Source organism: Petaurus breviceps, unplaced genomic scaffold, assembly GCF_028583685.1.
Source record: "Petaurus breviceps papuanus isolate PSGF00001 unplaced genomic scaffold, PetGlider_PUasm1.0 90919, whole genome shotgun sequence".
Taxonomy (NCBI): domain Eukaryota; kingdom Metazoa; phylum Chordata; class Mammalia; order Diprotodontia; family Petauridae; genus Petaurus; species Petaurus breviceps.
This window is the reverse complement of record NW_027187378.1, coordinates 9,828,013-9,843,368: the sequence shown is the minus strand read 5'-3', so window position 1 is coordinate 9,843,368 and position 15,356 is coordinate 9,828,013. Positions and strand designations below refer to the sequence as shown.

At 38.9% G+C, this 15,356-nt stretch overlaps 1 protein-coding gene across 1 annotated transcript in view; it reads right to left on the bottom strand.

Annotated features, from left to right (window-relative positions):
* The window catches only part of PCSK2 (proprotein convertase subtilisin/kexin type 2), a 331,471-nt gene that overhangs the window by 52,380 nt on the left and 263,735 nt on the right, over positions 1-15,356 (bottom strand). Inside the window, exon 8 of the mRNA XM_069075455.1 lies at positions 7,066-7,241. Within this exon, the coding sequence (XP_068931556.1) occupies positions 7,066-7,241 (176 nt within the window). The remainder of the gene's footprint in view (positions 1-7,065; positions 7,242-15,356) is intronic.

The window sequence follows — 15,356 nt, the reverse complement described above, 5'->3', positions numbered from 1 at the left end:
GATATGAATTCAGGTCTTTCTGACTTCAAATCCAGTGCTCTATCTATCATAACATGGTGCTATATCAATGATTACATGTAACTAAAAAGTTTTCTTGCATTATTCTCATATGCCTACAATTGAAATCAATTTAATAGCCAAAGAAAGAATGATAGTTCAGATGTTTTCAGTTGGTATAGACTAATATGCTTAATTAAAGTAGTAGCCACCAAAGTGGGAGCAAATATTAGTGCTAAGAATAGCATTTTGGATTTGCTCATTTACATTTATACAAATTGTGACTATATGCTGAGGCTCTGTACTGGACCCTCTTTTCTCACTTAATTTCATCAGCCATGCTTGGGTTTAATTATCATCATTATGTAGATGATTTCCAGATCTATATATTCAGCCCTAGTCTTTCTCCCGAGCAACAGCCCCACATCACCAGTTGCTTACTAGACATTTCTATCTGGATGTCCCATAGGCATCTTAAAATCAACATGTTTAAAACAGAACTTGTTATCTTCTTCCCTATTTCCACCCCTCTTTCATACTTCTATATCACTAGCAAAAGCACCACCTTTCTCCCAGTCACCTAAATTAAAACTATGGGTGTCATCCTCAACTCCTCACTCTTAACACACAAATCTTACTAGATCTTGTTACTTTTACCTCTACAAAATCTCTTGTGCATATGTAGATGTATGTATGTATGTATGGATATATGTATATATAGATATATATGTAGTTGTAATGCCATGCACAGAAGTTTTCCAGAACTGCTACTGTGAACAGCTTTTTTTTTAAGGTTCTGATTACTACTGAGTATAGTGATCACTCTATTTATTCCATAACAGAAGCAAAACATCCATGGAAAAACAAGGTACAGCATAATTCAAAATACAGCATTCACCATATTTCAACTTATCACAGAAAATCACAATATAATATTCACAACATAGTCTCAAAGTAAAATAGTCACTCTTAAGTTAATTCAATCAGTCACAAAATAGTCACTCTTAAGTTAATTCAATCAGTCACTTATCAGTAGTATCAAACTACACAGTCAAAGTCTTCCACTCTTGGGGCAAAGTCTTGATTTGCTCAATTAGTCACTTATCAGTAGTCTCAAAGTCTTCCACTCTTGGGGGCAAAGTCTTGATTAACTCAATCAATCACTAATCAGTAACAATAGTCAAAGTACTCAAAGTACAATCAGTCACTTATTCAGTAAAGTCTTACTAAGTATCATACACAAAACCCTCCACCACTTAGGTCACTAGTAAATTATAATTCCATAATTACTCAGTACCCAAGGAGAGGTCTTTTCTTCATCTTGACTTGGGGCCTGTTCTCAGATTCCCTGGATCCCCTTCCATGGTCCCAGATTCTACCTGGATTCAATGGCAGACAGCTCCCAGTTCTCTGACCAGCTCTCTGGGGAGGTTATGCTCCACAATGGTGTTCACAGGATCTGGTCCATGTCAGCTCCTTCACCATTTCTACTCCAAGGAATTCAAGGCTCATCCAAGCCACAAACAAACAAAATCTCAGCATCCCATCCTCATCACCAAGTGTATCAACAATGAAATATTCACAATGACTATGGCAATTATAAATATGAGGATGTGGGTATTAATCACATAACATACCAGGCTCTCTATATAGGGGAAAAAGCTAGAACATTTATTAAAATACCAAATAACTGAGTCCCCAAACTAGAAAGTCAAAGCCATCACAGTAGTTATGAAGTTGTCACATGTAGTTAATGTAGTAAACACTCACATTCTCAAGCCTTTAAAACAGAACAGGCTACCTCAGGCAAAGGTCCTCCTCTCCCCACTCACAGCAACTGCCTGGCATCCAGGAAGCATGCTCCCAGCAGTTCTTGTCCCTGGCAGTCCTCAGCAGGAGTCCTTAGCAGAAATTCTGACTGGCTCATAAAAAAAGGGTTCGTGCCTCCACCTCCACCTCGGCTGCTACCACTGCTGCTGCCTCTGCTGCTGCTGCTTCTGCTGCCAGTCACCACAGGAACTCTAGCTTGGCTTCTGCTTGCTCTAGCTCCACCCTTTCCAAGTAGCCATGGAAGAAGAGAACTTTGCCCCTTACTCCAAGATTTTGGGGCCCCATTTGTTTGGGGGGGGAATGATGGGGAGCTTGTGCTCAAGCCCCACCCTAAAATATTGTTTTCTGTGTTTATTGTGTGCTATTCTTGTTATATTGTTATAAAATTCTGTTGACACCAGTTATTCCTAATGTATTTTTTGCCAAGTAAGGAACATGAAAGATCTTGGGGCCGAATGTAAGGGTTATGGGATTTAAAGATCTTCCATACCCCATTGGACTTGCTGATGTAGCAGGAAGGGGTGAAGCTAGAGGAAGCAGAAGCCAAGCTAGAGTTCCTGCAGTGACTGGCGGCAAAAACAGCAGCAGCAGAGGCAGCAGCAATGGTAGTGGCCGAGGTGGAGGTGGAGGCACAAACCCCTTTTTTATGAGCCAGTCAAAATTTCTGCTAAGGACTCCTGCTCTGCCAGGGACTGGAACTGCAGGGATCCGGAACTGCTGGGAGCACACTTCCTGGATGCTGAGCAGTTGGTGTGAGTGGGGAAAGGAGGACCTTTGCTTGAGGTAGCCTGTTCTGTTTTAAAGGCTTGAGAATGTGGGTGTTAACTATGTGTGCCAACTTCATAACTACTGTGATGGCTTTGACTTTCCGGTTTTGGGACTCAGTTATTTGGTATTTTAATAAATGTTCTAGCTTTTTCCCCTATATAGAGAGCCTGGTATATTATGTGATTAATAACCACATTAGCATATTTATAATTGCCATAGTCATTGTGAATATTGCATTGTTGATACAGTAGTGCACACATTTGTGTGTGTGTGTATATACACACACACACACACATATACATACACACACACATACACCCTCTCCTCTCATACAGGAACAACTCTAATTCAGTCTCATATTACCTTTCACTTAAACCATTGTAATAGTGTCCTAACTAGTCTTCCTGCTTCAAGCTTTTTCCCTCTCCAATGTATTCTCTACATAGCTGTCAAAAGTAATTTTCTGAAAATCCGGGTTTGATCCATGTCACTTCACTGTTCAACTCTAGTTTCCTATTGCTTCTAGGATCAAATATAAACTCCTCTGTTTGATGTATAGAAGTCCTCACAAGCTGGCCCCTTCCTACATTTCTAGTCTTCTCTCATTCTATTCTCCTTATACTCTATGATCCAGGTGTGTTGGCCTACTCACTGATCCTGACACATGGTATTCTAGCTCTCCTGTCTTTGTGCCTTTGTATTGGGTATCATTCATGCTTAGAATGCTTCCCCTCCTCATTTCTTGGAAAACCTGGTTTCCTTCAAATCTCAGCTCAGTTGTTAACTTATGCATGAAACGTTTCCTGACTGCTGATGCCCTTTCCCTCATGACTACCTATCATCTTGCATATATTACACACACATCTTTATGTATACATATTCTCTGCCTCATTAGAAAGGAAGTCTTTTGAGGGAAGGGACTGTTTTGACTTTGTATTTTTATTCTTAGTGTTTTACACAGTGCTTTGCACATAGTAAGTGCTTAATAAATTTTAATTTATTCATTCATTGATATATTATCATCCAAGTAAGACTAATTCTCACCATATATTAATATGTGAAGCATTTATGATTTCTTTAGTATTGGTGATTCCTAGTATGGGAATTCTCTCCACCAATGCAGATAACTTGTTTAAAGCAGTATATGAGTCCTAGGGGATTGCTAGAGGCACAGAGAGGTTGTCACCTTTCTAGAATTATATAACTAGTAAGTATAAAAGGCATGTCTCTCTCACTCTATACTCAGAAATTTTTCTATTATGCCAAAAAATGCCTTTATAAATATAATCATACTATTTTAAAAAACACATTGGACAACATGCTCTTATAATCATATAAACTAAAAAGGGTAAACACAGAATTTAAATAATTAAAAATAAAATTAAATAATTAAAAATATCATTGTGCCACACCTTAACCTTCCTCATCTTCTAAGTCTGTCCCCACACCCTGTCCAATTTGTTTTTCTTGGTCTATTTTATGTTATCAAGAAAGCAATGATACTTTTTCCAGAAAGGACTCAAGTCCACTCAATTCCTTTTAAAGAACCATAGAATCTTTAGAGCTGGAATGGGCCTTAGAGGTCATCTAGTCCAATCCTCTCATTTTACAGATGAGGATACTGAGAGCCATGGAAATTAAAATACTTGTCCCAGGTCACACAAAAAGTAAGTGTGTAAGTAAGCTACCGATTTTACCATTGTTTCCCCTCTGAACCATCATCCATCCACTTCATAGACTGAAACCCATAGAGGCAAGGAAACTTATTTCACATCATACATATAGTGGCTAAAATGACAAATTTAGCTTAGGGTTGATGCTTTTTTTGTGTTTGTTGTTCAGTTTCCCATATAATTCTTTTCTCTAACTTTCTTCTTCTGCACTCTTCACTCTCAGTTCCATAAATAGACATACAAATGTCCCAGAGTTTCTAACTTCCCTCTGGATTCTTTTGGCTCTCTGGATTTTGGCAGCTAATAAAGCAACACTGAAAAGAGCACATGAGTTGTGCAGAGACAATCCTCTTATGTACCCCTAGGCTGGGTCCCAGTGGGAAATGATGTCTTAGCACCAAAGACAGCTCAGTATGTCATGCTGGGATGCTTCTCTCTCTCTCTCTCTCTCTCTCTCTCTCTTTCTCCCACTCTCCTTCTCTCCTCCCTCCCATCCCCCCCGCTGCATTCCAATAGATTTGTTATTTTTCCTAGAGACAAGCTCAAGGTGAAACAGTATCCCTTCTCAGAAGTGTCTCATCTCATCAATTCAATGTGTCAAAGTCTAACCTGCCAACTGCAGCAAGAAGAGAAACGCCAGAATTTTGTGCTTCCTGCATGAGATTTTGGATAGAGGAAGGAAAAAAAGGAGGAAGAAGATGGGAAAGGAAGAAACATGGGGTTTGAATTTTTTGCATCTATTTTGTATGTATTTTGCATATTTTTAGAGTTGAATACATTGTGTCCTGATAGAATATGAGCACCCTGAAAGCAGGGCCCGATTCATTTTTATCTTTGGCTAGCCAGTAACAAAGTACCTACCACATAATCAGCACTTAATAAATGTCTGTTGATTGATTGATAGGACAAAAATAGGAAATATTCAAAATGAGTACATATGACAGGTAGATTGCCAGGTATCTTATAATTGATATATATATATATATTTATGGAATAAATGATTTTTGTCAGGATAAGAACTACCTACACTACGGCAGATTGAAACTCTTCTGCAACTGAATAGCTGATCTTTGAGAGCTGTTGTGGCAGAAAGATACATCACCTGTTGGTTAACATGGTGATGAGTCTCTCTGAGCTTAGCTAGACTGGTTCTCAGAAGATAGACATGCAACCCATCACTAGACTTTCCAGCTAAGGAGGACTTACTAGAGCTATGGCTCTATTACCATGCATTTACAGAAACATAGCTTGGGGAAACTCAAGATCCCATTATGATAAGGCATCATAGTAGGATGTTGGTGGTAGAGATAGTCCCTATCTATAGAATTATTCTATAATTAATTGCTTTGCCCTATTTTTTCATAGGTTGCCATTGCCAAAGCACTTGTCACCCAGAGTGGTGGCAAGGCTCCCAGAAAGGTTCCCAAAGTGGTCAATACCATCCCCTGGGGGGGCTCTGGAACAATGTGGGTGGTGGTGCTAATAGCCTTGGGTGTAATTAGGGACCAGTGGAAGCATAAGGAACAAAGATAAGATAATTTTGAAAAACTGCTTGTACATGTTTCATCTGTTGTGAAATAGACTTAAAATCATAATGATTACATTATTTTCCAAATAAATACACAAAATGCAAGTTATAACTGATCAGTGGTTAAAGTTCTCTGACAGGTCTTAACAAGTAAGTGTCGCCAGGTGAGCATGGTGTGCATTGTCAGAAAGTCCAGCATGCATCAGCAGGAATATGTATGTACAATGAATTGTTTACAAAATGATACTATATGGTTACATGATGTAATACTGCATCATAAAAATTTCAATGTAAGAAAAAAACCTACAAATTTATAATAAATTATTTTATTGTAATTACTCAATAATTATTTAATTTAAGATGTATCATTTGAAAATTATATATTTTTTTGAAACAACACAACTTAAAAAAGCCATTAATGGGTTAAAGAAAGTAAATTTCTTGGGGGGGGGTGCTGAGTAATTTTTTTTTAAAAGAGGACAGTAAGTCACATAAGTCTGGGAACCTCTGCCATTAGTGTGTGACTGACAGTGTATTTGCAAGATCACACTCATCAAGGTAGAACCTACCAGACTTGTGCTTCTTGGGTATTGCCTTGGAGAACCTAGGTTTACCTACATGCTAAAAGAGGGGCTCCCTGTGGTGGTCATAGGGAAGAACACAGACAAGAGTTGTACAGGCAGGCATGGATGGATTGTGATTTGCATTTTGGGAGGAAATAGCCGCATCAGTGAACTGATAGGTCCATCAGAGTATTGAAGTATTTGCATCTTTTTTTTTCTTCTTTAAATGGTTAGCACATGGAATGGATCTGGGTTGATTTAAACTCCTTTGAGGAGGCTGTTGCACAGTGGATAGAGATTTGACTTCAGAGTCAAGAAGAAATGAGTTCAGTTTCTCTGACATATACTAGTTGTGTGACTCTGGTCAAATCACTTAACCCTTTAATCTCCCCCAGACAAACAGGTGCTGATCTACATTGGTGGATCAAGTTTCCTCACTGGGAGTTCCCTCCAGAGATGAAACAACAAATCCAAGTAAAAAAAATCAAACCCATGCATATACAGTAGATGAGCACCGTTAACAGTGTTGTTCAGCATTTTGTGAAAAGCTTCCCTCCATGCCCAGATTAGAATGATTCTTACACTCCAAACTACAAGCGAAGAACTTCATCTTTGATTTTTAAAAAATCAACAACCAACACTACATAGAATGTATAATGATGATTGTGTTAGAGTGAATAGCCCAAGATGTTCAGAAGAATTTTACCTTGTTCACACCATCTGCCATTGCTTGGAGGGTGAGTTCTCTGGGTCCATCAACAGTCTTCCCATTATCCGTTGGGCCCCAGCTGGCACTGTATATGTCTATCACTTGGGGCATGTGACTGATGGAGGAGGCCTCAATGATATCTGTCATAAATGGTTGATCCAGCATGCGTATTCCTGTAGAATTTTATCAGCAGTGAAAAAATTGTAGTGTTAAGACTTAAATGCAAACAGATGATAGTGTGGAGATGGTCTGGTTTCAGAGCTGTGGCTGTAATGTTCACAATTCTAGGACTTTCTCAGAGATACTAGAGGATAAAGAACCTTTGTAAATTGAACTGTTAATATTTCCATTAATATCATCATAGATTTAGAATTGGGGGAGGGAATCTTAGAAGCCATATAGCACCATTCCCTTCTCTCTCTGTCTCTCTCTGTCTGTCTCTGTCTCTCTCTTTGTCTCTCTGTCTCTGTCTCTCTGTGTCTCTCTCTCTGTCTCTGTCTCTCTGTGTCTCTCTGTCTCTGTGTCTCTCTGTCTCTGTCTCTCTCTCTGTGTTTGTCTCTGTCTCTTTCTCTCTTTGTCTCTCTCTGTCTGTCTGTCTCTGTCTCTGTCTGTCTGTCTCTCTCTCTCCCCTGAGACTCAGAAAATATGATGATTTGCCCAGGATCACACACCTCTAGTAGAAGTCAGAGGCAGGTAGTTACCTTACCTTTCTTCCCATCTCATTCACCTTGTATTTTCTCCTTTCATGCTGGTGAGTTAGGATGTATCAAGAAGTTGGGTTTGGAATCAGAGATCTTGGTTTGAATCTTGTTTCTGCTCCTTGCTCCCTGTGTGACCTGGGGGAACTCATTTCCCCTCTCTGAGTCTCAATTTTCAAATATGTAAAATAAGGGGATTGGATGAAATGATTTCTGAGATTCCTTCCAACTCTAAATTCAGTTTGATTCAACATATACTTATCAGGTCCCTGCTACTTGCAAGGAACTAATCTTTGAGTCGATGATATAGTAAATCTCATTTAAATACCTGAGAGTTTTGGTGTGCTGCTATTGGAAAGCAGGATAAAGAGAGATATAAAGGAAGCCCAGTGGTCATGTCCCTCGGAGGGACTCTGGGTTCTGGGGACTCCATTAAGCAAGAATGGAGCTGACAGCTTAAAGGAGGGCATTGAAGAGACCTGGGTCTTTTGGCTGGGAATTGTAAAGTTGTAGGAAATGCCATAGCAACACACTTGTCCTGCAGTCACTTTCTTTTCCTCATCTTATGAAGGGACACTGTCTCACAAACTTCACTTTTTCTATGTGCACATCACTTTATTTAATTAGGAGATACATGGTATTCTAAGAAGGGGATAGGAAATTGCAAGCATTGACATGGAACTCTATTATTCCCTCTCAAAATTTTATACATTTGTTAAATTGTTATTCCATTGAAACCTTTTGTGTGTCGTGGATACCTCTGTAAGCCTGGTGAAGCCTATGGACCATTCTCAGTGTTTTTAAATGCATAAAATAAATGCATAGGATTGCAAAGAGAACCAATGATATTGAAATATAGTTATCAAAATACTAAAATAGATAAAAAAATCTGCATTAATGGATACCAGGTTAAGAACCCTTGTTCTAGAGAAATTAGAGAAATAGAGCAAAATATAAGCTGGTTATTCTAGTCATTTCTTGAAGACAGACAAAAGCAAGAGGCTTCAGAGGCAGGATAGGTACTGCCAGAGCAGGGAGAGGGAGGAAAGGAGGAAGGGAAGGAAGTAGTGAGGGAAGGAGAAAGAGAGGGAGAGAGAGAGAGAAAGAGAGAGAGAGAGAGAGAGAGAGAGAGAGAGAGAGAGAGAGAGAGAGAGAGAGAGAGAGAGAGAGAGTAAAGGAGAGAAGAGGAAGAGAGAGAGAAAGGAGGGAGGGAGACAAAGAGACAGAGAGATAGAGAGACAGAGGCAGAGACAGAGAGAATGACTAGTCACCATTGATAAATGAATTATGGTATTAAATGTGTGTTGTTTTTTTTCCTAGGAAAAGGCAGACATCCAATTTTCCATTTAAATTCTTTTTGTTCTTGGAAGATTTTCACACAGAATCAGCTTACTCTTTGGTTTGTATAGCCTATAATCTCAGTTTTATGATTTGTTTTGCAGCAAGAGAAGGAATAAAAATTTTTCATTTTTGTCTCAGTTGGCTTTGGCCTTCCAGCTTCTTCATGTATTATAAAGAAGAGGGGCATCTTGACAAAACAGATGAAGAATTTTTGGAGTCAGGGCAATCTGCCTTCAAGTCCTCCTCTGAAACATACTACCTGCATGATCACGGGCAAGTCATCTAACTTCTCATCCTGCCCCCCTCCCTCCACCCCAACTACTTTCTAACACTTTAAATGAGAGATGAGTTGTTGATCTGCATCAGTGAGGGGAGCTTCCACACCTGGAATATTTCTCTAAACCAATGAAATCCTAAGTCTTCACCCCCCCCAAACCCTCAGAAAAATTGTCCAGATGTTTCAGAATAAATCTCTGGAGCATGTAGCCATATTACTACCACTATAGCAAGAAGATCCCCCAAAACTCTATTGATTCAAAAGTACCCCTCTCAGGGCAGGTGACTTTCATTTTGTCCCTGTGGAAATTAGTTATGGAAAAACAGGTAGGACTCTATTGATAGGGAGAATTGAAAGGCTTTATGTATGACCACAGTGTTTAAAGCTAGATTGTAGCTAGGAGTATCTCATGGTGCTGCTGGGCACAAAGTAAGCACTTGCTCGTTGATTAGGTGATTGACCCATTCCAAACCCCTCTTCTTTTACTCATGGGGAGGTTTGCTCAAGGGGGTGTATTGCCTTGGCCAAGGTGATACAAAGGGTCAGGAGCCAGGATTCAAGCCCAGATGCTCTGATTCTAGCACTTTACATGACACTGGGGAATCCCACACCTGACAGTGGTTCTCAAGACCATTTTCCACTGAAGGGTTACGTTATTAACATTTGTAAAAATAGTATTGGAGTCTCTGCTCAACTAACCAATGGCTTGATTTCTTAGCAGCAGTGCTGGGTTTTGTAAGAGATATTGAAACATAGAGGAACCAAATTACTGAACTGTTCAAAGTCTTCCCCTGACACTTAGTAGCAGTGTGATAGTAGACAAGTCACTTAACTGCTCTGGGACTCAGTTTTCACTTTTGTTAAATGGGGTTAATGAAACCTATAGCACCAATTTCATAGAATAGTTGTGAAGCTTGAATGAGAAAATATTGGTAAATAGAATAGGGATTTCATTGATACAGGGAAATCCCAGGTGAGGAAATTCTCTCTTCCAAGGCAGTTCAGCACCCTCTCTAAAACTTAGAGTCATCATGAACAGAAGTGTCAAACATGTGCCCTGCAACACTCCTGAATAGGCTGAACCATATTGAAATGTAATTGGGAAATATTTAACAAAATAAGTAAAAATAAAATGAACATAGTTAATGTTAATATGTGGTTTTCTAAGTCAATATGCAGTCTGCAGGTATCCTTATGTATGGTTTAGTGAACTCATTTCTATTTGACTTTGGCCCCACTAGTCTAGAGACCCATTAAACTGACAGGTTCAATTATTTGGTCAGGGCAACATAACCAGCAGTAGGCAGAGTCAGGACTTGAATCCAGGCCTCCCCAGCTTCAAGATTTTTTTGGGGGGGCTGCCTGTCCTTTTCCTTCTTGCCCCTCTCATAGGTTCTTTCTCATCCCTAAATTAAATTAGAACTAATTTCTGCTGCTATTCTAACCAATTTAAGCCTGAAAAAGGAAGACTCACATGTGCATAGACTGTCTACAATTGCTCCTCACCTTTTCCATGACTAAGAAGGAAGAAATATGTACCAAGGAACTTTGAAGGAATGCTTCTTTAATTTTGTTAAATTCTGAGGGTTGAAGCTTGTGTTAATTGAATGAGAAATGAGATTACTTCATGGTGAGACAGCACATTTAGCAGCGAGGGTGGGCTGATCCAAAAAGTATTTGTATAGTATATGTATATGGTTCTCCTTAATCTCTGCTGCTCATGGGTATTGAGGGCAGTTGGTAAACTGTGGCCTTTCCAGGGAGAGAGGAAGGCCAAAGGAAGGAGAGCTGTGCCCTTGTCTTTCATAAGTATTTCTTAGGATTTTCGTCCCACTGTCCGCTGTCATTGAGGCAGGCCTGACAACCAGGTCAGTTCTTAGGTGGGAGCTTTGCATGAGCCTCCATTTAATTAATTTATTTACTGGAGACTAGCTTTAATTTTCTTTTGCTTTTGTTTGCCTGCAGAGTTGTTAATATGCCCTTGCCTGGCCCATTTCTCATTTTTTGTGGAAATGTTGGCTTTCTTGAGCTCTCTAGAATAGATTCTCTGGGCCAAATTCTTCCAGCCAATGAAAAAGGGGTACCTCTACTTGATTAGGCTTAAAAGACCCAAATCCTGTACCCATTTTCTTTATTTTCTAATTGAAAGGCAGCATAGCATAGCAGATGGTGTGTTAGACATGGAATCAAGAAGTCCTAGAAACAGATCTTGCTCCTGACATTTACTAGTTGTGTGTGTTCATCAGTTTCCTAATCTGTAAAATGGGGACAATAATACCATGACACTTATAGTGTTGTTATGAAGCATGAATGAAATATTGACAGTAGAGCACTTTGTGAACTTTAAAAAAATTTATAGTCAGTTTTTATGAAGTAGATATATACTGTGTTCTAAAGTTTTTCTTTTCTGCAGTTGGCTTCCCCCAGATTCTAACCTCCGCACATTCACCCTCTTTTATAAGAAACCCTAAGCCAGTCTACACTAGAGAATATTTCCTTTAGAACAGGGAAAAAACTTCTGACATGTTTCTGTCTTGACTGTTCTCCCAAACTTTGTGGGAACTAGCCTTAGTGAAAAAAATAGTTATGTCAGTATTTTTCTACTTTATATCTGAGGAATGGGGGTGGGATATGGTGTCTAATATGCTTTACCTTAGGGAAAGGGGAAGCTTTGGGTTAATTCAGTGATGGGATGGGGTCCTGAATCCTACCTTGAATTCCAAGACCAATGAGGCTCACTACATACCCCAGAATCCTCACATATATTCCTTACTTGTAGATACTTCATGACTATTGTAGTCATCTATATTAAGGACTCCGGTGATTGTCCTTACAATCTAGGGGATGACTAATTTTATTCTTGTTTCTGTGTACCCTTACAATAAACCTGTCAATAAACAATTTATTGTCATTGCCTGAACCTTGTGATCTGAGCCTGAACACTGAGCAGTTTGTCTGGTCAGGCTAATGTAACCACCCACCTGCATTGTGTGGGTCTCATTTGTGGTAAAATTTGCCTTATAGGTACACTTCCTGTCATGCAAAGTGAAGACTGGGACAATACACATCCAAAACTGCTTTTGAAGGATCCATCCAATACTTTGTGAGATTGCAGTTATATTAATAATTTTCATCATTTTATTTCTAAAGATTAAAGCGGTTTAGAGGTCTTCTGCACTTCTAGAGAGGTGAGAAAGCTGGGGGATATGTAGGAGAGATATTTTTAAAAGGGTATATAGAAAAAGATTAGGAAAGTCAGGGGAGAAGATAAGGGAGAGAATTTTAGAGGGGTGGGTAAAATAAGGAATAAGAGGAAAAGATAAGGTAACAGGGATAGGGTAAAAAGAGAGGCTGAGAAGGAAAATAGTGAGTAAAAATAAGATGGAGGGAAATTCACAAATAGTAGTCAGAACTTTGTCAAATCTGGATAAGAATGTCAGTCAAATAAGAATATGAGTCATTCCCAATATGAACAGGCAATTTTTCCAATGAATAAATAGAAACAAATTATAGTCATATAAAAGTGCTCTAAAATTTAGACTGAGTCTAAATCATTATTGATGAGAGAAATGCATATCAAAAAACCTTGAGATATCATTTTATACCTAACAGGTTAGCTAAAAAGATGAAAGAGAAAAGTGACAAATGTTGGAAAGGATGCAGAAAAATTGGGACACTAATTCATTATTCATGGAATTGTAAAATGATCCGACCATTTTGGAGAGCTATCTATAATTTTGCCCAAGGAGTTATTAAGCTACCTCTATCTCTTGAACCAACAATACTGTTACTTGGTCTATTTTCAAAGATGGTTAGGGGAAAAGGAAAAAGAATTTATATGTACTAAAATGTTTATAGAAGCTCTCTTTGTGGTGGCAAAAAACTGGAAATTGTGGGGATGCCCATCAGTTGGGGAATGACCGAACAATTTGTGGTATATAGTTGTGATGGAATTTTGATTCTCCATAAGAAACGATGAGCTCAAAGATTTTAGAAAAACATGGAAAGACTTGCAAGAAATAATGAAGAATGAAATGAGCAGAACCAATAGAACATTGCATATAGTAACAGCAATATTGTTTTAAGAATGAGTGAATGAATAAGTTATTTTGCGTATTATAAATGCCCAAATTAACTATAAAAGACATATGAAGAAAGACATTACCTGCATCCAGAGAAACAATTGATAAATAGAAGTATGTATAGAATAATCTTACACATATATACCTATTTGTGTCTAATGGTAGCCATCTCTAGACTGGTGTGGGGGAAAGGAAGAAAAAAATAAAAAAAAATCAAATAATAATTTTGATGTATATTTGAAAGGAATAGCAAGTTGTACATAGTAGATTTGCAATCTCATGTATAATAATCTTTTTATTGTACTATGTTATGAGAATGCTTGTTTTATTCCATAAATTAAAAATAAAATTGAAAAAATTCAAAAGAATCTGGGTAATGACTTATTATAGAGTAGTAGATGGTTTGCACTAGAGAAGTCGTAGAAATCATTGAGTCTACTTGCCCCATTTTACAGATGGCAAAACAGACCAAAAGAAGGAAAGGGACTTGCCTATAGTTCTGTAGCTAATTAAGACAGAGGAAAGTCTAGAGAGATCCCAGTTGTTCTAATTCTCAGTTCAAATCTCTGTTATGACAGAATTAAATGTGATCAAGTTCTAATTATGACATTTATAATTTCAAGGTGATTTTCTCTAAGCACAAATTATTTCCTCCACTAAACTCCTACTCTCATGCCTTCTCAGCAGGTGGTGGTTGGTGACTCTAAGTTCTCAAAGGCAAGGAAGGGTCATTCTGACCTGGACAGGCAAAGTACGAATAGACTTGTCACCAGAAGGTTCACAACTCACAAAACCATATTCTAAAGAATAGAGAATCTGTGATCTGCTCTGGAAGTGTATCAGTCACAGATGCATGAGATCACAGATGCTCAGAGTATTGAAGCTAATACTGTCATTATAATAATAACTGACGTCTATAGATGTACAACTCATCTTATTTTACATGATCTCATTTAGTCCGTGAGACAGCCTTGTGCTTCAGATTTTATTCTTATTTTGCCGATCAGGAAACTAAAGCTCAGAAAGGATACAACATCTACCTACCTAGGGCCACATGGCTCTTTGGTACCTGAGATGAGATTCCAACCCAGGTGTTCTTTACTCTAGGCTCAGCACTTTATCGACACCACTGTCTCTCAAAAGCAAGTCAGCTAGATTCACCTATTAACCATATGGTACTGGGCTTACTAGATTCAGAGGAGCAGAGAGTACTGGCTGGAGACAAAACCACACCTAACTTCTATCTATTTTCATCTCGATGGTCTGTGATAGTAATGTCAATTAAAGATTCCCCTGTATTGGCTTGGTTTTCAAATTGATTGTGTTAAAACCCAGAGCTTGTTAATCCCACCTGTGGGATGGACTTTTTGATGTGAAAAGAAAGTCCTGAACTGGGAGGAGCTGGTGATGTAGATTTGGAGAGATAAGAGAGAGGCGGAAGATCTTTTTGGAAGCAGCACCTCGTGGAGAGAGAGAGACTAAGAGAATTGCTGGTGGCCGCTTTGAATTGCCCTGGACTTTTGAGACCTGCCCCCTGAGCTGCCAAGGACTGAGGAGACATGGCTGTTTTGCTGGTACTTTGTCTGTCTGTTTTGATGTTATTTTGCCAGATTTGTCCACTGGTGAAAGACAGTCCTTTTGTTGAAGAAGTCCTGGAACCTGGCTGTTCACTAAGAAGCCCTGAGACTGTCCTGCAGACAGAGAGTGAATACTGTCCACTGGTGAAGGACAGTGCTGTTGTTGCAGGGGTCTGGAGACTGTCCTGCAGACAGAATGAATACTGTCCACTGGTGAAGGACAGTGATGTTGTTGCAGGGGTCTGGAGACTGTCCAGCAGACAGAATGAATACTGTCCACTGGTGAAGGACAGTGCTGTTGTTGCAGGGGTCT